General features: G+C 33.9%; 2 protein-coding genes across 34 annotated transcripts in view; one reads left to right on the forward strand and one right to left on the reverse strand.

Annotated features, from left to right (window-relative positions):
* Positions 1 to 3,616, forward strand: part of LOC117235194 (patronin) — an 86,822-nt gene extending 83,206 nt beyond the window's left edge. For 28 of the 29 annotated variants that reach the window (XM_033497065.1, XM_033497092.1, XM_033497134.1 and 25 more), the window contains one exon: positions 10 to 154. In XM_033497065.1, coding sequence (XP_033352956.1) covers positions 10 to 154 — 145 coding nt within the window. Of the gene's footprint in view, positions 1 to 9 lie in introns of all 29 variants that reach the window. The other variant, XM_033497008.1, reaches the window with a different exon arrangement.
* A 1,400-nt stretch (positions 3,617 to 5,016) lies between these two features.
* The window catches only part of LOC117235150 (laminin subunit alpha-1), a 200,000-nt gene continuing 178,818 nt past the window's right edge, over positions 5,017 to 26,198 (reverse strand). For 4 of the 5 annotated variants that reach the window (XM_033496929.1, XM_033496919.1, XM_033496947.1 and 1 more), the window contains 30 exons: positions 18,173 to 18,279; positions 17,586 to 17,769; positions 16,984 to 17,339; positions 16,582 to 16,779; positions 16,087 to 16,257; positions 15,810 to 15,973; positions 15,556 to 15,690; positions 15,022 to 15,277; positions 14,521 to 14,689; positions 14,026 to 14,247; positions 13,614 to 13,867; positions 13,349 to 13,460; positions 13,113 to 13,257; positions 12,634 to 12,946; positions 12,327 to 12,487; positions 11,549 to 11,687; positions 11,239 to 11,479; positions 10,777 to 10,950; positions 10,520 to 10,686; positions 10,276 to 10,434; positions 10,035 to 10,183; positions 9,241 to 9,528; positions 8,998 to 9,166; positions 8,426 to 8,845; positions 7,890 to 8,078; positions 7,279 to 7,613; positions 6,822 to 7,128; positions 6,216 to 6,654; positions 5,755 to 6,123; positions 5,496 to 5,638 (listed from right to left, as the gene is read on the reverse strand). In XM_033496929.1, coding sequence (XP_033352820.1) covers positions 5,496 to 5,638; positions 5,755 to 6,123; positions 6,216 to 6,654; positions 6,822 to 7,128; positions 7,279 to 7,613; positions 7,890 to 8,078; positions 8,426 to 8,845; positions 8,998 to 9,166; positions 9,241 to 9,528; positions 10,035 to 10,183; positions 10,276 to 10,434; positions 10,520 to 10,686; positions 10,777 to 10,950; positions 11,239 to 11,479; positions 11,549 to 11,687; positions 12,327 to 12,487; positions 12,634 to 12,946; positions 13,113 to 13,257; positions 13,349 to 13,460; positions 13,614 to 13,867; positions 14,026 to 14,247; positions 14,521 to 14,689; positions 15,022 to 15,277; positions 15,556 to 15,690; positions 15,810 to 15,973; positions 16,087 to 16,257; positions 16,582 to 16,779; positions 16,984 to 17,339; positions 17,586 to 17,769; positions 18,173 to 18,279 — 6,635 coding nt within the window. Of the gene's footprint in view, positions 5,639 to 5,754; positions 6,124 to 6,215; positions 6,655 to 6,821; positions 7,129 to 7,278; positions 7,614 to 7,889; positions 8,079 to 8,425; positions 8,846 to 8,997; positions 9,167 to 9,240; positions 9,529 to 10,034; positions 10,184 to 10,275; positions 10,435 to 10,519; positions 10,687 to 10,776; positions 10,951 to 11,238; positions 11,480 to 11,548; positions 11,688 to 12,326; positions 12,488 to 12,633; positions 12,947 to 13,112; positions 13,258 to 13,348; positions 13,461 to 13,613; positions 13,868 to 14,025; positions 14,248 to 14,520; positions 14,690 to 15,021; positions 15,278 to 15,555; positions 15,691 to 15,809; positions 15,974 to 16,086; positions 16,258 to 16,581; positions 16,780 to 16,983; positions 17,340 to 17,585; positions 17,770 to 18,172; positions 18,280 to 26,198 lie in introns of all 5 variants that reach the window. The other variant, XM_033496911.1, reaches the window with a different exon arrangement.

Here is a 26,198-nt window from a genome sequence, read left to right on the forward strand (position 1 = left end):
TGTTTTTAGATACAATTCAGGAGCAAAATGCTTTTCTCAAGTACACACAAAGCATCTAACTGTGACCATAGATGCCTTTACGATACACAACAGCCTTTGGCAAGGTAAAAAGGTGAATTTGCCGAACAAGAAAGACATGCCTCTCGTCATATAGTTTTACACATGTGTCACATTTAATGCTACTATGCCCTCTGTTGTTCATAGTTACTATTTTAATACAGGCCCATATTAAATTAATGCAAACGTTGCGTTTTTAGTCAATTTTATAAAGACAAATGATTGATGCTGACTCACAGAGACGGGTGTGCAATCATTTCTAGCGTTTTTTACGATCGCACACCATATTGAACGGCGCAATGTTACCACATATGTTTCGTTTTTTGTAATTTGTTGTATCTTTTCTTTTTATATTTTTCTTTTGTTTTACTTCTTGTTTTGTTTTGTTTTTAAGTTAACGTTGGCATCAATCACTGTGTCATAAGTTTATCAATATCTAATTAATAGGAATGGTTTGTTGTCAGTATCTAATATCTTTGCGGACTAACTTCTGACGTATAATCGCCTTGTAATCATGTAAGCTATTGTGTTGTAAATGAAAGTTGTGACTGATTGATAAAAGGTATTAATTAATTTTTCTTATAAAATTGTTTCTTCTTTTTTGCTAAAAGAGAGGCAGGGCTTTCATAAGTGTCGAACGAACATTTCGTCTTTATATTACATAAAGTAATTCGCACATATTTCTCTTACGCGTAAATTAAAACTGCTCTTAATTATTATTATTATTATTATAATTATTATTATTATTATCGTAGTACCATTAACTTTTATAAATTACTAAACGTAAATAGAGGATCATTAATTTGAATATATTTTTGACAGAGTCTAGAAAAAGATTCGAATTCCTCAATGTGATTTTTGTATTTGATTAATTTCTATTTAACAAAACTAAAATAATATTAATCAGAATAAAATGATTGTTTTGAATGAAAATTTCATTTGTAGAAGTCTCTTCGATATTTTTTCCAAATGATTTTAAACCAACATTGTTGCGTACGATTCATTGTAACTGTCTTAAAACATTTTTGTGTTTAATGTATGTCATCGTCAAAGGTGAATTAATGATTCCTCGTTGACCATGAGATTTTCGCAGCCGTTAACGGTTGCAGCAGCGTACGTAGATAATGTAATTCGTTTGCTGAAAAGTGTTGAAAAATACCAGCTCACGGACAAACGAAAAAGGTAAAAAATAATAATAATGTGGATTTGTAAATATATAAGTTGATTCTGATTAGTGAAAGAAAATACCAAATCAGCCTTAAGATCGATCTGAATGTAATTGATGTTGTGCGAGGATGTTTTTCCTTTACAGTATAGGTACCATCGAATATAATTTATATAATGCCTCGTTGATTTGAATATCTTGAAGCGAGTTTTGTGAAGTGTGTATCGGTGTAAGATTAGAAACTTGCAAGGATTTGAGAAGGGAGAGAGAATGAGACCGTACCAAACAGTACCAAAAGTTCGTTTCTTGAGTGAACAGTAATAATTTTGGTAACTGATAGGAAGTGTCTGGATATTGAAAACGGCCACGAACTGGTGAAATCTTTGATTGAATTGCTATTTTTCTTTCCTGCGCGCAATACATACTTATTCTTTACGATGTATCGAACAGTTTAAAATCTTATGATAGTTTCGATCATTGTAAGAGGAAAGCAGAAGATGGCTTGGAATATAGAACAACAATAATTTAACTAAAACAACAAAAATTTTGTTTGTATTTAAAGTTATCTTTACTTTAATTAATTTATTTGAATGTGTCCTAGGCCTAAATAATTCTAATTCAGTGTCCATAGTCTGCGTTCCTTGAAATTGAGAAAAGAGTCCCTGGAAAGAGAGTGTTAATGATTTATTTATAAATTGTCTTAGTATATTGTTGGAAATTTTAATCAAACAGACTAATGTTTAACCTGTTTATAAGTTGGGTAATTACTCTCGTGAATTTTGTAAGCAGTATATGGATCTTATTTTTTCGGATGGTAATCGTTCTCTTTCTTTCCTTTTTTTATTTTTCTTTCTTTTTAGTATGTTTCTCATTTCCTAATGGAACGTGTCAGTCCAATTTCAAGCGAAACGAAACATGCGGTTCTTGTATTGTACATGAAGGATAATTAGCATAATAACGTAATAACGAAAAAACTATTTATTTATTGTGCCATAAATTATAACTGTCCGCCGTTCGTGTGGGACTGGCACTGATCTTCCATCTTGACAATTCAATTTTTTTAACGTGTATGCAATCCGTTTTTCGTAATACGCCGGTAGGACGAATGAATAGAAACTAGATAGAGGTAAAATACAATTTTTGTACAGAAATATGGAGGGTCTATCTGTTGTAGAATTTTGTTCTCGAATTCTTTATTTAAATTATGTTTAGCGTGTATATTATAGCGTTTATCAATTTTTTACTTGTCCAATATTTGTAGAATGTATTTTTTAACTTTATGGGTCTGTGCATGGAATTTAAAGCGATAATGTCATAAGAAAGAAGAAGAAGAAAAGAAAAAACAATATTTGGATTGGTTCACTGGAACAATAGACCCCCCTATATTCTGCAATGGCATAGCAGAACACGACCGTATTGATTATTCTTAAGTAATTATGCAACATATCGAATTTCATGTTCTTCACAATTATAATCGCGAAAAATATATTTTTAATTCGCAATGATGCAATATTTGGTTCAATCGTCCCGAGATTATTTTATTCAAGCTCACGTTCAAGGTAGATGATTTGTGTAATGAAGGGACTTGCAAAACAAATTTTACGTCAAATAAGAAAAGAATCCGTCGATCGTAGATATCCAAAGGAGTTCGTTATATTCTATTCTCTTGTATTGTAAATCTATTGCGTGTATCGCCGTAAAAAATGATGAATAGAGAAATTTTTGTGAGCCTCAGTCTCCGAAAACAGTCCGACTTGACAATATTGAACGCGAAAATAAGTAAACGCCGTAAGATGAATTATAAGATTTGAAGACATAAGTCGCGTTAAAAGCTACGGTAACAATGTGAACGAACAGTGAATGAAGATTTATGAATAACGATATAATAGTCACTAATCTTAAGAATCAACGGAGGAACACCGGCTTGTGGAGAAGGGATTGAAAATAGTAAGAAAAGCTACAAACAGTAAGAGAAAGTTCGAAAAAAGGATGTGTAACTGTAGGAAGGGAGGATGATTGCTTGTGCTTGATATTTATATTTTTCGAAGCAGAGAAATATTATTAGTGAGCTGTTGGCAATCGGCGTGATAAACAATGAAACGAAAAACAGAGATAGGAAAAAATGGGATATAAATAATCGCGCTTACTATTAATAAACGATTACTTTTATGTAATAATCCTTCATTTTTATTGTCATAAATGAAAGAAGTGAAAACTGAAAACTTTGTCGATTTATCCATGTCTGTAAATATTATGTTTTTATATACGCATAAATGAATCTACTACTCAATGATATATGTATATTTATTGAGTACGTCAAGTCAAAATTTGGGTCATATTTTACTGTTAGCATCTTGCAGCGAATGTCATCAATAAAATTTAATAACCCACTTTCCAATAGACTTTTATTCTTGAGTCTTCATCTGTGAATATATATCTAATGGAACTAAATGTGTCTTCTTTGTCTTAATTGGTTGTGTAATGTAAATGTATATATAACCTTTGGAGTACAGAAGAGGGTGAATTAAATAACCATACTTTCTCATTGTTATATATTTTATACACAATAGCGAAGGCGTCATTGTTAATTTTTCTGCATATGTATAATATATTACATTTCAACGAATAAGAAAAATACTAGACATAAATATTAAAATATTCTTGTGAAGAACATTTCTCCCTATATATATATTTAATTCATTAAGGGCACTTTATTACAGGGTGTTAAACATGACTTTTCTTCCGTTTCTAATCATCTTAAATATTACAATTCGATACCTTACTACCGCTATAACAGTACAAAATAATCCCATTTCGTTCGTTCTTATCCTTTCCTTTTTAAAAAATATACGATTTCGATCGAGTGTCATCTCATGTTCCACGCTGCGCTCTCGATCGAAATCGCTATTTGTTCTTACATTAACGATAATAAATAGCTTTAAATACTGATGTACAATTGTTTTCTGACTTACAGATGAATTACAATTAAACTATATGGCAGTGATCTTGCTACTTACACGTATGTTATGACATTTATTTTGCATATCAGGTCTATGATACAATTCGACGCGAATTTGTGCCATAATTTGTTAATGCTTTAAAAATTGTTTCTCAAACTATGTTTTGCAAAATTATCGTGAAATACATATCGTGAAATAAGTTCTAGAAAACATTTCAATGGCGGATAATCGTTTGAATTTTTACTACGTCGTACATTGATCTTCCAATATACTAACATTAAATTATAAACTAAAATCTTTCATGTTTATAATTAAGTTAATTCCAATTTATATTATGAACTATGATCTTTTCGTCAAGTTAATATTTTATAACTTTTTATTTTCAATTTAAGTTTTGATGTACGTTGTATTCGATAATATGTAGATCTGTATAAAAGTGCGGGAAGATATTCATTTGTTAATTGCATCTTCAAAAGGGGAGTGATATGAATATTATTATTAAAATACTTATTGTGGAATGGCAATATAAGTGTAACGAATTGCTTCTACCTCGTATTATTATTTTGTAAGTATATATGTCACAATTTTTTAAACTATTTTTTAAATACAATATTCATTGAATAGATAACTTCTAAATTTTTAAAATAATGTTAATCGATTTATTTTAGTAGAATAGTAAATTAAATAAATGTATAATTCCTTTTTTGTTAATAATTTCCAAAATAAATGCTTAAATAATAATTAATTAGTGATTCAACATTGATTTATCAAATAGTATACATATAATGCATGTAAATTAAGTTAAATTTTTTTGGTATATGTTGAGAAAGTTCATTTTTTTTTATATATGGTAAAAATTTATTTAAGAAAATTTTAGTTGAATTAGGTAAATGTAAAATCTGTTATGTACAAATTATAAATATTAGCTTATTCTTCTCACATTATATTCATTATATATCATTTTTTCTGAACATACTTTTTATATAAATATATCAGAAAGAGATACATATAAAAGAATAAGGAAGTTTCATTAATATTGTATAAAAATTTGTTATCGTAGAACTTTAAAATAATAAAAACAAGTTTGAGAAACATCAATGTAAACTTCATGCGTTTGCATGCTAGCATCTCTTGGCTTCGTTTAACCTTATGTCTTAATGATTAAAGAATTTCCATCATGATATGGCACTTGATCCCAGTGTGAAATTGTATTGAACACAGTTCATAGAAACCTTTCGAGCATTGTGCGTCCTTTGAACAGTCTTTGGAACAAAATTAAATGACTCAGAGGAGTTCACACATTGTACTGATTATCATTGTACTGGGCAGGAGCTCAAGTGAATATTGTGCAATTCATCCATGTCTGTCCAATCTCGTCTTTCTCCCCCTATCATTACATTTCTTATACATCCGTTGAAATGATCCCTTGTTATTAATGTTCCTTTTGGAGCAGAGGCTGGAGCAAAATTATATGTTATTCATTCACATTTATAAATATAATAGTAAATTGTTTTTATTATATTTTTTAATGGAATATAATTAAATAGAAGGAGGTTGGTAAGTATGTCTAACCTGGCAAACCACCAATGTATAGAGGGCGAGAAACTGTAGCATCCATTATATGATAATTGACATTAGCTGGAAGGCCATACTTCTGATCCAACTCATCGACTTTCAGTGCCAATTCTTCGTCGTTATAAACTGCTTGTATTCTGTGCCACCGATTGTCACAGATCGTGTATGGACTATTGAAACGTTGCTCTACATATAACGGATTGTTATCTCCTAGATCACCCGACATAATCACTTTACCATTATTCAGCTCTAATGATAATGAAGGCGAATTGCCGGGTGCCGTTATAGAAAGCAAAACACCCGACAATTCTGATGTTCTAAATTCCAACTGAAGTTCGAGTACAGCACCTAATTCAAAGTTCCGCTCTGTAAAAGAGAAACATTTCACTCATCACTATGATCTAATTTTATTTTTGTGTGATATTCATTTTTATAAACCGATAACTTTGATATCTTACTGTATATGGCATATGCTTCATCCTGGAAATAAGCTCCACTTTCAACATTTGGGAAACACTGTCCCACTTGATAGGCCCTACTCGTAGAACCAACCATATCATACACGTTGCCATTGATCCTCAACCCTCTGATACAACCTTTGAGGGTTTCAAGTTTAACTACGACTTGTTCAGGTATGGGTGTTCCACTTTCAGGCAGGCCTCCAATATACATCATAGAAGCTAGTCCAATTTTTCTTGGCACTTTAATCGTGCGTGGTGTTTGAGAATCCACGAGCAATGTCAACTTCCGCTCGTCATGACTGATCACTACATGATGCCAATTACCGTCATTAAACGGTGTTTTAAACAGTATTTCTTTCTTCTGCTTGCTTTTCACCAAAAGTAAAAGCTGTCCATCTCGTATCACGACCATGAGATAGTGTTTTGGTCTAAGGCCCTATGAATTAAAAGAGATATATTAATTAGTAATATTCTATAGTGTAAGGGCTTATATGGATATTAGGTATGGCAAGGCAATCGACAAGCTTGGTCAATCAAGGCCAGGCAAGGGCCCGATTCTTAAATATATGCTGTTTGTAAAAGCTATAAATAATTTCCACATACTGGAGTAATAAACAGCAGTCCATTTGGATAGTATGTCCTGAAATCAAATTCTATTGCATACTTCTTCTCCCAAAATTTTTTAAAATTTAGATAAAGTTGCGTGTGACTGTTTGGTTTGTCTCCAAATTTGAGGGCACCAGCTTCCAAAGAATAATACGGCACTTTTTGACACCCTTCCGGTTGGGTAGACATTCCCCTTGACAGCGATGCTGATGGTGTATACGTAGGAGGGTCTTTTCCCATGCTTGGTCCGGAACGACCAATTAATGCATGTTCAAAACTAATGGCTTCATCAAAACGAACAATGCTATAAAAAGAAATAATTTAATGAATATTTCTTATTTAGTTTATTAAATATTGCAATCACACGGATGCAAATTTTTGAGTTATTATTTTTTAATACCCTTTGCATTTTTGAAAATACGGAATATTGTAAAATTTGTTGTATTTAACTTACTCGTCATTAAATATCGCGTCTTTAATCGTTCCATACAAAGGCGTGGTGGTGGAAATCATGTTGGTATTGTTAATAAGCACTGGTAAACCTCCGAAGAATAGTCCTCCACTTTCTTCGGGAGCTTTAATAGCCGCACTGGTGGGTAATTTACCTGCGCTCTGATAAGCGTCGTCTATTCGCAATTCGATATCTTTTCGTCTTTTAATTACTGTTACTGAGTGATATCTCCCGTCATTAAAAGTGTCATTCGATTGTAAAGTGAGCTCCCCTCTTCCAGCATTTAAACGCACTTGCACTTGCCCATTGATTATGCATATGGAATAGTAACTTTTTTTCTAAAAGAATAAATGACATTGTAAGTTAGAAACAAGGATCGTGATCTCAATACTTACTTGGAGAATTTTGACGAATTTCGTTCATTATATTACCACTCCAAAACGCAATATGATCATATTTTATCGTGCAAATATTGTATATGATATTGTATCAGATATGATATTAAATATATAATATTGAAGAATTAAATTAAATGCCTTGCATTACGTTTATTTCATTTAATTTCGATGCAAAAAGTTTTTCGTATAGAAGAATAACGATATTATTTTACTTACAATTGAGTCGTCGTTCATGTGTCGTATAGGAGGCATACGTTCTTCTTGTCCTTCGAATGTAGAAAGAAGGAGTACAGCGTTTTCCTGCATTGTTCTAAAAGAGAAACTCATTGTGGAGTTTATTTTACGCAGTGTGTATGATACATGTTGTAAATACCCATCTCCGTAAAATCCTACGATCCTTAATGGCTGCAAAAATAAAAATTTATTTTTTATTTATGTACGAACTGTTTTACTTAAATTAAAATTCTTTGTCCAACATTAAAGGGAACGATAAATGTTTTAAAAGTGAGTAATAAATTTTCCTTTTATAGGAATTGTTTCTTAATTCCTTGACTATTTAAGTGGTTCCTAGTTTTTTACAATACAGAAAATTTACTACAAATAAAATGTATGCATATTTTTTTCATAGAATAGCTGAACAAAATATCCCACAATATTCTATTTTATAATTAAGGAGATCTCAACCAGTAGGAATTTACTTATTTTTAACATCTAGATAGAAGGTATCCATTTTTCATAATTAAGTTATTTACTTTATTTGCACAGGTAGGCTCGACGCCATGATACTGTTCTGCCATTGGATCATAGCCCTCTTCAATGATGATATTAGACATACAGCCAAAGAAGGAAACTTGAGACGGCAGGATTAGTTTTTCCGCGCGAAAACTTGGTGGAACACCACCGATATAATATTTAGCCTGAATGAAATCAGGGATGTCCTCTTTTTTGGGTTGAGGTGTAGGTGCGCCTATCCTCTTATCGTTTTCTCCTCCTACACTCAAGCTACATTTTTCAACCGTTTTACGTAATTGATAATATCTAAATGCATCCACTTTTGTCCAGTTTCCGTTGTTATACTTAAAGTTTGAGGACATCTCCATGCTAACATTACCACCGTAACCAATGTGCAAGATCACTTTTCCTTCTCGCAGGAATATCATGATGTGTTGGTTCTGTTGTGGATAAAAATGAAATTGATTTTTAAGAGAAACAGGACAATTATCAAAAGTATAATAATTGAATTTGTTAATAATAACGATATAATGAAAGAGACATGATAGAATTTACATTTATTCAAAATAAATGATATGTGAATACCACGTACGTTGTCTGGATTAATTGCCAAAAATAGCAACGCATTCTCGTCGTAAGTTCGGAAACTAATCGATACTCCAAACGAATATTTATTATATGGTCCTGAAGAAACCCTATTTCTGACCGCATATCCTTCTCCATTGAAACTGTATGCTATATCATCCTTGACATCTTCCACTCTATAACATTAAGGTAAATAGTCATCTTCGTATATCTAAAAACTAAATGAAATTTCGAACTTTTTAATAATTACCCTTCCACACATGCTTCACAGGCCATATCTGGCGCAGTTGTAATGAAATTCCAAAGACCTATAGGCTTTCCATCTAGAATAACTTGGTGTACACATGCTGGAAGACCATTAGACGCAATGAGCTCGGTTCTTCTACGTTCTGTTATGGGAATTTTTCCTATCCAAACACGATCTGAACTGGTAATATCAAAGCGGCCGTATTCAGAGTCCGTCGAATTCTTTATGGGTGGATGTTCTTTGGTTGTCGACGCTTGTTTTCGTACATATAATTTGCCCAAGTGACGAACCCTGAAAATCATTTCAATTTCTCATAAAAATTCATTCAATTTCTTGCACGTGATATAGATAATGGATGATAAATTTTAGTAAACAGTTAATACATAGACAAAAGTATTATAGATATCGGCAGACAAAGACTTTATTTATTATATTATTTAAGTAAGGTAGATGAAAAAAGGATCAAAGTGTTAATAGTTCAATATAAATGTTATTTTCCTCTAGTGAAATGCGCTATTCTAATTTCCTCATTCGGTTTTGAAATTCTATTGAAGTGTTTTATTTTGAGGCGGGGATATAATATAATTTCGAAAATAATTTTTTAACAGATATCGTACTTTATTTTTCAATTATTCGCACTTCTATTATCTTGTGGAATTGAATTTTATTCAAATGCTGTTATAAAGAAATTACAAAAAATTAATTACATGATTTTTCCGATATAATGTAATTTCTTATAAGAAAAACTTATTAAAAACTAACGTCGGATGATACATATATTACTTCAAATAACATACCTTTCAGCTTCAATACGATACCAGAATCTATCATCTAGAAGATCGCCACTTTGTATCACTTCAGGGTGTGTAAGAATACCTGTTCCTCCTCCAACATTCCACATAAATCTCACTCTCCTGTCAATGATCTCCAGGGCAAGGAAATCATCCTGTATGAACAAGAGAAACATAGCAAAGGTATTTCACGTTTCGTATTTCATAATGTATTTAATTTCGTATTTAACTCGAGCAATATGCTTACATTTATGCTGCTTGGCAAATAAAATAGGGGGCCTTCCTTTTTCCCTTTTGGAAGTGCAAAGGTCATGATAATCGAATTCATTGATGATGGCTGTAATGTGGGTGGTCTGTAGGATCGGCTGCATTCTTTTCCTTCTGCTGATTTTAAAGAAACGCGAATCTAAAGAAAAACATTTCATTTAAAAATTTATTTGGCAAAAGTATAAAAAGATAATATATTCAAAAAATTATAGTATCATGATTACTCCGTCAGCGGTGTTTCTAGCTTCTGCGATTTTGTCTTTGAGATTCTGTAATTTTGTAGTCAACGTATCGTTCCATTTATCAAATTCATTTTTCCTTTTTACCGCCGCATTTGATAAACTTATTAATTTTGCATCTGCTTTTTTCATGTTACTCAGTGCTTCTGTCACTGAAATAATTTTTTTAAATGATTGTATGATAAGCTAAATATAGAAACGTATACTATACGTAGCATGAAGAAAAATATAATAAACCTTACATTTTTCGCTGGCTAAACTGATTTCGGAATCGCCTTCTCTTTTTAAATCGTACAATTTTGGTTTTAATATATTAGCAATCCCTTCTTTGTAATCTCCAATAAGTTTTTGCGAGGTTTTAATACTTTCTAACACCTTCTCGTTGTCGTTTAATATATTTTCAACATTTTCACGCACTGAAAGCAACATACGGATGTTTCAATAGAAACTTTTAATAAACACATATCTTATTGCCAATTCCAAAAAATCAAGATTTAATTCAAGATAAAATTAATTACTATCAGGGTCTTTAATTAAGAACTTTCAATCACAGCTCAAAAGTAAATAACTTGTTCTAAAAAATATAGATATAGTATATCAAAATACAAATACTTTATGATCACAACGATCATTATTGAAGTCATAGCTATGTATAAATATTAAAAGAGGAAAAGAAATGGATCACTGCTAGAAAATGAACTTACATTTCTTACTGTCATCTTGCAATGTTTGCAATTTTATATTGACTTGATTATCCCTAATTCCAGTACTATTGAGAGTATTTTTCAAAATGTTCACAGCCTCCTTTTGCAATTCCAATCCATCACTCGCGTTTTGTACTAACTTTCCATGTCTGTTTGCACTATTTTGCTGCTTGGACGATGCCAGCAATATTTCTTTAGCGCTATCCAACAGCGATTTTGATTTTGGGCCATCGGGAAATATCTGATAATACGTTATAGTTGTGAAGTAGACTATTTTTTAAATCACTATGACTACAAAGCGTCCCCTTACCTTATTGTACGTGTCTTCAGAAATATCTTTAGCTGCCGTTGCTGTTATATTTGCAGTTCTTATGTTATCGACGATATTCTTGTATGCTTGACTGGCCTTCAGCGGGCTAGCTGCGATGTTTTTTGTCTCGGAAAACAGACTGCTCGGCAGAAACGCCAAGTTGCACTTTATCAAGTTATCGATCGTCAATTACATAAAGTAAAAGCGTACTACTAAATAACGATTATTAATTCGCAACTGGAACTGTCTTCATATTTCATACGATTTCGTTTTGTTTTGCTTTTAATTTAAGTCCCGAGTATTTCCAAGTTCTCGTGCAGAGATATATATTATTTTTACAACACGTATTTCTACCGCGTTATACACATTTACACTGTGTTACGTATTTGTCAAATATATATACAGGACCAGTGCGAAAAAATTGTTCAGTATTGTTTTAAATATTCAAGTATTTTAATAATCAAGTACGTCGAGATGTTTTAAAAATATAAAACAACGAATTATTATTTTATCTTTCCCTCTCAATATAAATTGTGTTACTATAGCTTTAAATTGTTTAAATATCTTCATAAATACTTTTACAAATACAGATACGTTTTAGTAATAGCAATTAACATTCACAAATACTAATTAAAATTAATATACTATATTTTCATTTTGTTTTTCTTTGACTTGATATATAACGATATTTGCTTGACTATCTAAATATTAATTAACGCGACGATAAAATAATATGAATATAAAAGTATAAGAACAAAACTAAATAATTTTCTCTTACCTGACATACTGATCAACGTAGTTCGATAAATTCTTCACATGTGCAATCGCGGGTATCACGTATGTGTCGTTATATTCGTAATTTAATCTATACAGTAGTTCTTCTTTCATACTCAATTTATCAAACCAGTATGTTAATTTGTTTCGCAGTTCCGGAAGGTCCTGTAATTTAATATGTCTTCTTTTCAGATGTTTCTCGAGATACCGATGATATCGTTACTTGTAATTGTAACCAATATTAAAATAATTAATTAAATTTACATTTCTACCAAATCGTCTGTAAGCTAATTTATTGTACTTGTACATACTTGAACATTATTTTGAAAATTGACGATAAAACTACGCGTTTCATTAATCAGCTTTTCCCCCTCGGTAAGAGACGCATTAATTGTGCTCCGTAACATGTCAATCTCGCTACAGTAATTTTTGGCTTCCTGATATGTTTGATTAATATTGTTGTATAAACCATCGTATGTGAACAGCGTTTCCATCGTGTTTTCTATGATGTTCCGCATGTCAATTAGTTTGATAGAATATTCTTCAGCATTGTTTTGAGCGGTTGCTAATGGCCCTGTTGCATCGTACAAGGAATTTAACCAATCAGTGTATTCTGCGACGTCCCTGTAATTTTCAAAAATTTTCAAAAATTATTATATAAATATTGAACCAATGATCTTGACGTAATAAAGTTGGATTTTATTATAATAATAGAATATTTGTTGTGAATGGAATTAAGCTGGAGTAATCAATGCGGTATCTATGTGAAAAAGTTGTTAAAAGTACTAACTCGAGAAAACGTTCTATTTCCATTGTCTTCTTTGCTAGATTTAGTTCTTTTATACCGTTCAAAATCATTTTTGCTGTGTTCAATGCTTTTTTTATTTCTACTCTTTTGTTCTCATTTGTATATTGATTCAACAACGTAATTGTATCTAGAAAAATGAAAAATCTTATTATAGGTATATATAGATTTATATAAAATGAAAAATTTGTGTATAAGAATATTTTATTTAAGGCAAGTACCTTCTATATATTTTCGCAGATTTTCCGCTTCGATCTTTGCGCTAAATATGTTATTTTCTAAATCACTGGTCTTTGATTTTACAGTATCTGCGCGCAGAGCGCGTTCGTTCGCCTAAAATATTAAAATATTATTAATATTCATACAAAAAAATTTACCATCGATTACGAGCTATTTCCTTTACGAATAAATAATATTCAAGGCTCTAAGAATAAATATTTAATCAGTGTAATTTGAATAAGTATGAAATTAGAATTGAATACATACAGTTCTGAGCAACATTTCAAGGTATTTCATAAGATTTCTATACTCATGCCAGGGTACATCTCTCATTCTTTGCCTCAGTCTATTTCGAAGATTTATTCTATCTAGAAACGTTGTTATGTTGGAGTCAATGTAAGACAAATCTTCCCATGGAGGAGGAATATAACCATTGGCTATATGAGTGGTGCTTTCTGCTAATTCTTGCGAAAGTGCAGCCACAGTGTCGAGCAGTATACCGGTACAATTATCGTTGCACGCTAATGCAAAATAATATCAACGATTTAACAAAAATTTAATTAATTTTAAAATTAAAAAAATGTCTACTCGAACATCATAGAAAAGAAAAAAAAAAAAAAAAAAGAAAGAAAAATTTCGATAAATTTGAACGAACAAGGTTTTCGCATTTTTCACTTACACGTGCAAACGTTATTTATATAGACGTGACGATACGCAGTACATTCAGAGCAATCACGACCCGTAGAACCAGCTCTGCACCTACATTGTCCTGTTTCCGTATCACATTCATCGTTCAAACTTCCAGCGGGGTTGCAATTGCACGGTATACATTTGCCACCAGGAAGGTGCGGGAATCCATAATATCCGGAAGAACACCGTTCGCATTTTCTACCGGTGTAACCTGCGCATATAAAGAATATAAAATACATTTTCCTCCGAAAGTATATCCTCTCTGGATATGCAAAATTAAGCAAATATTTCTAACGTCAAAAATAGAGATACAATTGAATTTATTTCAATTTAGAAAGGGCTCTTCTCTCTCGCATGATTCACATCAACAAAAATAACGCTTCTTTGGTTCAACGATTGAGTTAGTTTCTGATAAATGTTATTATATATTTGCAATTAAAATTTGTATAGAGGAATTCTTCTGCGATGCGTTGAAGGTACGTACCAGGTTTGCAAACACAAATTGCTTCCGTATTGGCAAGAACCATGCAAGTATTTGAGAATCTTTTATCTGCTTGTGGGCAAGGACACGGTTTACAGCCAAAGTCTGGATGGCCGTAGAAACTGTCTGAGCAAATATCGCATCTTGGTCCTGCGGTATTCTCTCGGCAATTCTGTAGCAAAAATGTTCGGTTTTATTTCAGAGACTTAGCATATAATATGTATATATTGAGATTTTATTTATATTTTGTTAGTTACATTCGTCTAAATCTGAAACAATGACTTTATTGCATTCTTTAATATTTTTTATTATTCTAAATAACATGTCTATTGAAAATTCCATTTAATTATTTTAGTTCATAAAATATAAACTTTGTCTATAAGTTATAGAAAGAAGTCTAGCATTCATCCTTGTATAAAACATGACAATTTTTGCACACAAGAGACACAGCTGAATGATTCCTTCTTAAAGTGCAGTTGGTAGAATTCAAGTCGACTATCTTACCAAGCAATGCCCTGTTTCTATATCGCAAATATCAGATCTTCCGTTACACTGGCAAGGTATTGCTTCTCCAATAAGGTTGATAACAATGGTGGATGTGACGGTTGTGTTGTTGTACCATCGATAGTGTCCGATACTCGGATCTTGACAGGACGTGCTGTTATATTTCGGGGGGCATTTGCAAATCTCGACACCGGTTGCAAGTTGCGGTATATGCATAGGCGTTAAAACTGCAGCGTCTATAGAAGCTTCGTGCAAACTAAAATTTAATATAATAATACAATAATTTGACATTTTATAAAGCAAAAATACAGTGAAAGAATTTCACAAATACTTAATTTTGCAAGTTAAAGGGAATTACGTTAACACAGGTTTAAGAAGAGAGATCTTGTATTAAATATCGTCGAATAAAGACAATTTTTCGATATTCTAAGAATTTTCTCGATTTTAAATAAATGTTAAATAATTTACATAAGGGAAGAAAAAAGAAGAAAATAGGAAAAACAAGAAGTAACTTCGATGATAAAGTTTACATACGTCGTCCTTGTAAATTCCGCATTATCGGAGGCTTTTACCAGAATGTATTGCAAATTTTGCAAAGCGACCATAAGAACCTCTCTCGTGACTTTATAGTCTGGCCTATTTTGTAATTGCCATAGGGACTCGTGAAATCTAAAAATACCGTCAATTCGTATCATTTCGTTATCGAAACGAAATAAAAGCAGTCATTAATTCCTTGTTAGAATATCAAATTAAGATTATGTTAATTACTAATTGGAATTCAATATTACCTGACTTCGTAATGATTGCTATCCGAAGGTACGGGTAAATAGTATTCTAAGACAATTTTACGGTTTCCTTGCAGTTGCACGATCGGATATTGAAAAGTTGATCTTAAAGGTATTCCACCTTCTGTCGAAGTTGTGAATCTTAAAAATCCTCCGTAGGATACAACCTAAAATTATGAATTACGTTAAGACATCTTTTAGCATTGTGTGGCCACTTGTTTGTCGCGTAATGTAAAATTCAATGAAATGTTCAAGTGTTTTTCGAGACACTTGAAGTTACCTTATCACCAAGAAAAGATTCGGGTAGCATCCAATAGAGAGGATAATTATAATACAAATGCGATGGTATCGTCACATCACCTCCAGTGTCAGGGATCGTCGAAAGTCCATTGGTCATGTTTAAACCACCGTTAATAGGAGATAAAAACACCCGTGATCTAAATTTAGAAACCTGTATAAATGGAGAAATATCTTAATAATTATTTTTTCATTCTATTCATATTACAGTATTGGTAATATTTTAATAACAGCAATAATAACTTTTCTATTTCTAATGTAATTATATCCGAAAGAGAGATTGACGGAAAAGAAATTAATTTGAATTTGATAAATTTCTTCTCGAAATGATACGCATACGTATGTCGAATATTTAGATTTACACTGCACGTGCGTAATATACAAATTTTATTCTTACAAGATTAAATGACAAAGATTTAGCTGAACAAGAACAAGAATTTTCCGTAGAAATCATTTTGCGTAATACTACGATGCTTACTATTATGTCATTGATAGTGTCATTGACGTAAAGAGTTCGTGGTCGTGTCAATCTCCTCTGCCCCCAACTAAGACCAGCTTGTTGACAGGAGGTCGTTCTTCCGAAACAAAAACATTCGGTGCAACCTTTCGGATTGTCCAGTGCTAAACCGAACGTACCTTCTTTGCATTGACTACACTGTCTTCCGACCACGTATTCCTAAATAACAAACGTACAATTTCCGTGTAACGTAAGAAACTGACCGAATATATTTCCACAAAAAACTATATGCTTCGATTGTATCAAAAACTCAAAGATTAATTTTCTAAATTTTTTGACGGATCATCTACAATGTCTTGTAAGTCATAATAAGAATTTAGATATTTAAAAAATTCCACTTTAAAGATGCGTTAAACTTGATACCTTGCAAGGACACTGCCCTTTATCATTGCAATCGCAAGTTTCATCATCACACTGCAAGGTACCCGCTACGTTGCAGCTGCAAGGTCGACACCTAGGATAACCATAGTAACCTTTCGCGCATTTCTCACACCTAAGACCATCGTAGCCGATTCTACAAGGACATTGCCCTTGATGGTCGCACTGAGGTTTCATGGAACCAAGGGTGCACGCACAGGGCCTGCAACCAACTCCTGGGACCAAGTCCCAGGAACCTGATCTGCATCTGTCGCAATGTTCACCGAAGGTCAAGGTTGGACACACACAGCGACCTGTGTCAGGATCACAAACGTGACCTGGTCGCACACACGAATCGCAAACTAAAAATAAAAAATTGATGGGAATTATGTGAAAACGTGTGAAGGATGTGATAGCATTTACATACTGATTAATTAAATCCAATTATATCAAATTTCGTATTATTTAGTAGCATTTCCATATGACTATACAAAATTCATACTTTTCCTTCATTTTCATTTCTTCGTTTCCGGATTTTGTTTGTACATTGAAACGTATAAAATTATTTATATATATTAAAATTATTAGCATCGTATTATAAAATGTACCTTGACATCCGTTTGATGAGTATCCATAATATCCAGGTAGACAAACATCGCAACGTGTGCCACCTACTCCTGGTTTACAGTAGCATTGTCCCATACTATCGTGACAGGAAGAATTATACGCTCCTATAGGATCGCAACCACAAGGAGCGCATCCTGCTCCCGTTGGCAAACCCCAGAAACCAATCTTAACAAGATGAGAAAATAGAAAAGACTGATTGCAAATAATAAACTTCATAGCGTTTAATCAGATTCTAGTAACGACTTCGAATGTGTTAATCGGTTAGTGAAATAATAGTTGCAGCAATTCTATAGTAATTCTGACGTATTAAATTTCAGAAAGCGATGTCTCTAGAGTTTCGTACACACGTTTTTCGTATAATACGCAAATGGAATTTCATGATCTTAAGTTGAGAGACGAGTTGCGATTCAAACGATTCTTGACATATTCGTGGAATACAAAATCACTTTATCTATTTTTCTCAATCGTATCAATTTTTATCTATTGCGAGAAAATGGGAGTGAAAGCAATTTTAAGAGGTGGAACGAGACACATAAATTTCTACTTATGTTTATTGCGATCTACTCACCATACATTGATCGCATTGTCTGCCAGTCACATGGGGCTTGCATTGGCATTGTCCTGTTACGATGTCGCACGCAGTGGTTATCGAACCAATAGGATTACATCGACACCCTGAAAATAGTTAAGAAGACTCATACAATAGAAGATATTCATAGAATACTTGAATGTTTCGATGTACATATTCTACGATTTATGTTTAATATTAAATTTTATGAATTAGAAAAATTTGAAATTAAAATGAACATCGATCTTGAACGTAAATTTTATTTACGATAGTATTGATAGTATTGTTAAGCTGTTAACACGTTCGTTGTCGATTGAATTCTTAACATCTACAGAATACCATCTTATGGAATCTTTACACACTGTACTTGTGGATTGTTATAAAACTTTCGTTTCAAAATTTCGTGATCTCTAATTCGTGTTTCGTATGAATCGATATCACATGCAGATCGTAAAAGTACTTCAAGATGCTCGCAGTAAAACGCGTTAATTTAGTATAATTTCATGTTCAATAACTTCTTTCTACTTCTTGCAATCTCTTTCTTTCTTTCTTTTTTTTTTTTTTTTATTTATCTTCCATTTGCTAAATTTAACAAAGAGTCGCGAAAAAGTAATTTATAGTCCCTTCACTTAAACGAGTTCTCTTCAATGTTTAGATGAAAACTGTATGTCAAAGTATAAAATAGAATAATAACTCTTTCATTAACTCTGTTCCACATTGATAATTCACATTTCATTCTCAACCTGTGAGATCACGCCAAGAGAAATATGTCTTCCATTCATTTCACAGGTAACAATATACATACAGATCTATACATATCGTGATCAGCATCTATTCAGTCTGGATCCTAGTCATGCATGACTAGTGTTTGCTGATGCGCGATCGATCGCATTTCGCAATTAGCAATGCCACCACGACGAATGTTGTATTGTATTCAAACGATTTAAGCCTTGGTTGGCACTTTCACGGCTGCTGTCTCGTGACGAAAAAGAAGAAAGACCATTCAACGAGGAATTTTTGCGACGCAACCATAAATCGTGAGCAGGTAGTGCAGATTTAAATTCAATTTGGTCACCAGTGTCAGACGATGAAATAATACTTGTAACTTGTAATCGGTCTAGTCAGAGGCGAGATAGTCGATGAGATCACTGCAACAACGTTAAACAGATATTTCTTTCCACATTCTGTTTCTCTCAACTTTTTAATTTCCTCTAGTTAATTTCCTCCTTTAATTGAAATATCTCATATTGTTTTTCACGATTTTGTACGTATCTAATATCTGTCGCGTAAAGTATAAAATACAGGAATATTAAAAATATGATTACCAGCACCTGTGGTAGTCTGAAAGGCTTACAGTACGTATGTGGCAAGTTTGATGTATCAACTCATCTATCAATGTTCGAAACACGATTCGCTAATGATTCTGAACTTCTCACATTTAACAGTAAAATTTCCTTTTATTCTTACACCAATAAATAGCCAATAACTACCTATTCACTTCGCGTATAACGCAAAAATAAAGAAGTATATTCGAGTTACATATTTCTATAAAACACGATTTAGAAATCAGCCGAGTAATAATTTCATTGGCGTGTCGCTTGCAACAGGCTTTCGCAATTTTACCTATCGTTCAACGAACAGATACACTTCCAGAGAAGTCTTAATCATCTTCTCGCAAAAAGAGGAAAGAAAAAAAGAGAGAAATAAAAAGGAAGGACTCGCAGCTAGGAATACCGGTAGACAAGTGACATATGATTAATTCAAGCAGCCATGACGCGACGTCCAGTTTAGCTTCGGACCGCGTAACCGTGGCTAAAGCATAAATAATGATCTCGTGTCTTTAATCCCACACGGTATTCAGCCTGGCATGGCGGTTGTAAATAAATAAATAACCGCACTCGTTACAAAGCTGAAGCATCAGCTGGATACTGATGGTAACGCCGCCTTAATTGTAAGTGATATCGATCATCCTTTAAATTGATAACCCTATGTATGTTTTCTTTATTGCATCAACAGTTCAAGTGCGATTCTCTTTTGTTCGTTACGCTAACGAAGGCCATCGACGATCCACCGAGCAAGAGGATAAGGTCAATTGATTATTCGTGATTGATTTATCGAGGTATTCAATAAGCTTCGGGTGGAATTGTAATGTGATTATAGTAAGGGAAAAATAGGATGTACAAGGAAATAGAATCAGCAAGTGGAGGCTGTGGTTTTTGTAGGGAATTGCCGGTTGCGAGATAGAATCTTAGCCATTGCATACATTAGAATCGTCTGATGTGTAATCTCGAGGCAATACAGTGTTGGACTGATAAGTTCTATAAGGCTATTTTGCAAAGCATCATTAATCACTGCGATCACTTCCTATTTCAGACTGTGAACTCATGTAAAGTCTGATTTATTCACTGGATAAGTAGTGGGTATTTAATTTCGACTCACTGAACAATTTCACACGGATCGCTATAAAAATAATCAATGACAATTCTATATTCCAAACTTATTATTCTAAATTAATTTTCTGAAAAAGTTTCCATCTCCCTGCTGTGCTACTCCTCTAGCGATGGTAATGATTCTCTTATTTAGTTATGCGAAAAATTAGATTATCGGCTCGCTTTAGAGCTAATTGATTCGAACGAACGAGATCCTATTGGACTATAGAAACTCGTTCTATTTCCAACCAATCCCAGCACTTATCAAAATGTCAATGCGGCAAGACACGCACGTTCCTCGATAGCCTGTTCCCACGAGACACGTGTTTTTCCAGATTACACGAGTCTCTACACGAGATTTCGCTCGTTCTTCACGACGTACTCAAACATCGTTCTACGCAGTCGGAACGAGCGCTCAAAGGTCGCACGAAGATACGAGCCTCTGTAAAAGCGTAAATCTGCCGGATCTAGAGGTTCCCCGTTCCCCTTTGACTGATTCGTCGAGGACGGGACGCTTTAAATTGCAGGTAAAACTTTCCTGAATACCATTAGCTCGTCTGCAGTCGAGATCTACGCGGTTATATCTCACGATGACAACGAGCCTAGTTAAGCCATACCCATGTACGCTCCTGTGTACATCTTCGTTCATACCGCCTAGCGTTAGGACAATTGCCGATATCATACTAAACGTGATACAATAGGATCTCGATTATCCCAATTAATAAATTTTCGAATAACCCAGCGATTGATATTCCTCGATCATTTTCTTCTTCATCTTCCGATCCCTTCCGGCTCAATCTTTTCGAACTGACAAATTCCAAACTTTGTTTCAACTGGTAGTTTCGTGGAATTGCTTTCCTATATTGATCGCTATTCACGGAAATAGCTGGATATCCGTTACATCTCCGGTGTGGCAATGAATGGTTGCAGTTTGCAGACAAACTTTGAATAACGCCACTCAAAAGTAAGAAACTGTACTGAGTTAGGATACGTTTTCTCGTTGTAAATCAAGAGATATGTAAATTTTCGCTTTCTCCCTCATTCTACTCGTGGTTATTAATATTTCTCTGAAACCTGAAAAGAGAACCGTCAAAACGCAGAACCTCTACTACGAACGTTCTTTTGATATGAAACGAACCTGGAGTTTCGAATTGCAGCGAGTGCCCCATACTTTGCGAGTGTGACACGTTCGAGACTGTCAAAGATATGAGCCCTGCAGGAACAACCGAACCAGCCGCTCACGTTCAGGTATTCGAGGCAGCGGGAAAGAGTATGGAATTTTATCGAGTTTGGCTAAAAGTGCATGATTTCCGCATCCCGTGCACCGGTCTGCTTCACGCGTATAAATAAATGCACGCGTGTCTAAGGTGCGCCGTGCACCGAGCTATCAAACCGACTGTTTGTGTGTTCCGCGAATTTATATTTGCCGACAGCTCATTATCCAACAACGATAAACAGTCTCGAGAGAAGCAGTTACGAAATTCGCGCAGATGCTGCGGACTTCCTTTTCGGCTGTTTTCTCGTTGTCTATGTTGCCTACCTGATTGTCTTTCTTCTCCCTCATTTTGCGATAGTTTCATCCCTTTTGTACGTGTATTTTAATTTTAATACAATTTATATCGAAAGAGAGAAAGAGAGACGTAATTTATCAGTATTGGAATTTAAAGGAAGTAATTTAAAATGAAAACAAAATCGTGAAGCTCGATCAGTGCGAACAAATAAATTCGTAATTCTGCTTTCTGTATCTCTCGAATGCAGGATGTATCGGAGTTAATTTATCGACTCTTTGATATGAATTTTTCAGCTCTGTCGAAGTGATTTTTCCGTGCAATGCGTAAATTTCTACTTCTGTTATCGATACTTCCTTTTCCGGTCACGTAATTCCTTAGTTACATGCGAATATATCTAGTTTACATGCGAATATCAAATAAGAGAAACAACCTTGTGGTTAACTTATCTAGTCAGTAAGCTGGATGCATGAAACATATCTACCAATAGAAAAAAAAGGAGGACGTGCTGTTTTTTCAATGTTCTAAAAATAACGTTCGATAATGTGTGACTCATACATTTATTTCTAGCGTAGTAAATTACTTTAACAATAAACTATATCCCGTTATCGCAATACAAATTTAAGTAATATCTTTTCTGAAAATAAAGTAACCCCAATCGTAATATATAATTCAATTTTATATTAAGAATAGATTAAACTGTATTTTAGTATTTCGCATTAAACAAATATGCTGACCTATGTTTATATAATGACCTATAAAGATACGAAATTCAACGAAAAAGTACAGATACGCGTACGTATTTTCCATATTCTTCGACAAAGAATATCCGTTTGTAGACGATATATTTTTTCACATTGCACATTCCCAACCTAATAACTATGCCATATTCTCGCAAGACTGTTCTCAAGTAAATCAATAATAGAATCGCAAGGATCCAAAGACAGAAAAATCAGAAAGTTATCGAGTCGCATTAAAATCGGATACAGTGGACGCACCGTGCAATTTACATGCTCGAGAGTTCTCCGCGTTCTGCTTTCTTCCTTCGTTCTACCCTTTCCCACTCGTGCTTTCCTCGCAGACACTTCTTTGCTTTTTATTGACCCCGCTTCTTCTTCTTCTGCCCACGTAGCCGCGTCGGTCCATATATAAGTGCCAAACGTTCGACGCGATACACCCGTTCGTGGTGCGCCTTTATTACCACGTGTACACCGTTGTACGAGCAGTTTGCACGTGTGCGATGCTCGTTTTTCATTCATCCTTGCACGGCACCAAATGGCAGAAACGCGCAGGTGGTCTCCCGTTGTTCCGCACCGGTTCGCCAGGTTGCAGCAAATCCGCGTCGATGAATGATTTCGTTTTACAACCGATAGATACTAACCGACCGCTTCAATCGATTTTCGTTTACGCAAAGCAATAGAAAGATTGTTAATTATTTACAATTAGATTCGCTAATTCTGTTGCGCACACCAGTAGATTTTATTTGTAATTGAAACATGATATAGGATAATTGTAGCCGATTAACATGGAACGACGTCTATCGATAACAGTGTAAAATATTTTATTAAAAGCAGAAGACGAGCATATTCGTACAAATGTTTTTTTTTTAATATTTCACATTCACAATTTGTCCATTTGGTAGCATTTTATAGCTGTTTGATTATCATGTGGGTGGCTTTATGGTACAAATGTGAGGAGCTTCGTTTGGAAATTTGTCGTTGAGTACAGTTTGAAAGCGTATGAAAGCTTTTCACTAGTTAACAATTATTACTTAAGTTAACAAATATTACTTTTCCATCGTCTATCGTCAAACATATTTGCTTTTGAGCGCACAAAAGAAATTTATGGAGAAATAAGTTAAATTTATTTTCTTCTTGCTTTAATTATTATTTTTCTGTCGAAACACTTTTAGTATGTACTCGATATTGAACACGTCGAGTGTACGTAGTAGTGTGGAACGTGTCAATGATGCTGCTACCGATGACGACGATACAGAATTATATTTATTTCATGGCGACAATTTCAAACGGGGCAGTAACAGTGGAAAATAAAGCGCAATTCTTTTATGTGCACTGGTGTTTTAAATCTTGGTTAGGACGTAAAGAGGAAGTTTTGTAAGCCCATAGAAGAGACATTAAACTGCTGCTATAACTATTTGAAATAACCCATTTCGTATCGTTGTTTTCAATACTATTCGATACTATTATCTGGAAATGTACGCTCGTGAATATAAATCACCCGCTATATGCGCTATACGAAACACTTTGATACTTCACTGATACTATTACAAGTAGACTGCAGATTTTCATGTAAATCTATATTTTTGTTAAAATAATCTCGAAAAAGTGAAACCTATGCAGAGATTTGTTTCGTCTACTACGTAGTCTAACAGATACCGTATTTTGGATATTTTATGTATATACGTGTTTTAGTAAATTTTGCCTGTCGGCTATAAAATTCAGATTGATTTACATTGATAATTTTTCATACACACTCTCATTCAACCTCAATACGCACTAGATACGAATATTTTATATATTTCTGTATATCGTGTGCAATTCTGTGCATCTTTGCATCTTGGAATGTTACGTAAACGCATAGAAATCCGCAGTGTAGTTATGAGACTCGTCTATCGCGATAACACCGTTCAAATTTGAAAAAAATCAGAAAATATACAGGGTGGTTGGTAACTGGTGGTACAAGCGGAAAGGGAGTGATTCTACGCGAAAAAAGAAGTCGAAAATATAGAATAACAATTTTTCGTTTGAGGCTTTGTTCTCGAGAAAATCGACTTTGAATATTCGCTCGGTACGCGCGCACTTTATCGCGTCTCGTTATAACGGATCTCACTGTAGATCCTTGTCTCGATGGAAAAATTAAAAAAAAAAAAAAAGAGAGAAATTCCGCGATGTTTAAATTAATTACGAACGTATAAAATTCCTAAGGATAAAATTGCCGATTTAATTCAACTGAAGATCTCGTATGTTCGAAGAATTATCCGACTCGCGAAACTCGGGACGTCGTAAAACAAAAATAGAGCAACATACCCTCCGTGGGTTTTAACGCTCAATGAAACTCTTTACCACCACTTGGATAACGTTCACGGCTGGATCACGTTATCCTGCCCCCGGAGAAAGCGAAGGTGTCGTTTTAATTAAATGCACGCCCGGTAGAACTGGGTGTTGTATTCCGCGCGGAAACGCTGTTCGACAGTCGTAACGCTGACAGCGGACAATAAGGCGCGTTGTAGAAGGCGTGTTAGTTGCATCTTGCCTATTGGTTCCCCTATAAAACGAACGTGGGTGGATACGGGCTGTTTGAAGAAAACGTTTGCAACCTTTTGGTTTCTCTCGTGTGCGATGTTAATGGAAGGAGGAAAGGTTGATCGTGCCATTTAATGACCAATCTTACTAATTCACACGTTTACCTTATTGACAGATTTATTTTCATTCGAGTTTGCTTTACTGGAGTGTCTAGCACTGCGTGTCAGCATTGAATGCCGCGCATAGAAAGGCGTATATAAGATTTTACTTTCAGATCAATTTCGGAGTGTCTGCAGCATGTCAGCGTTAAATACCGCGGATAGAAAGGCATAAATAACATTTTATTCCGATGTTAATTAATTTTAATTCTTCTTCTTTCTTCCTTCGCGCTGGTGTAAAATGTTCTGTTCTAAACAACGGTATACTGTTTCCAGGATCCTAACTGTCTGACAGCAAATTCGATCGACGATTTAAATTCTTTTCGTGAATCTTAGGCGAACTTGAAAAAGTTCGTTCAATCGATAAACGAAATTTTGAAAATTGATCAGAACGTTGACATAAATTCTCAGTTGAAATAAATGTATATTGAAATAAATTTTGTTGCAAGATTCGTACATGGAATTTAATTTCAAGAAAGTAAAATCTCGTTTGCCGGTGTTCGGGTCAAATGTTAATCGAAAGCAGCACGAACGAAGGAAACTTGAAATTGATCGAAATATGCGGTATAATTAAATAAGTGTCAGTTCGAGAGAATTAGCTGATTTGACTAACTAGATAGTTTCGTTGTGAAATAACTCTCTGTTTAGCTATTTCCTCTCGTTAAAAG

This window comes from Bombus vosnesenskii, unplaced genomic scaffold (genome assembly GCF_011952255.1).
Source record: "Bombus vosnesenskii isolate JDL3184/JDL3185 unplaced genomic scaffold, Bvos_JDL3184-5_v1.1 scf7180000013264, whole genome shotgun sequence".
NCBI lineage: Eukaryota > Metazoa > Arthropoda > Insecta > Hymenoptera > Apidae > Bombus > Bombus vosnesenskii.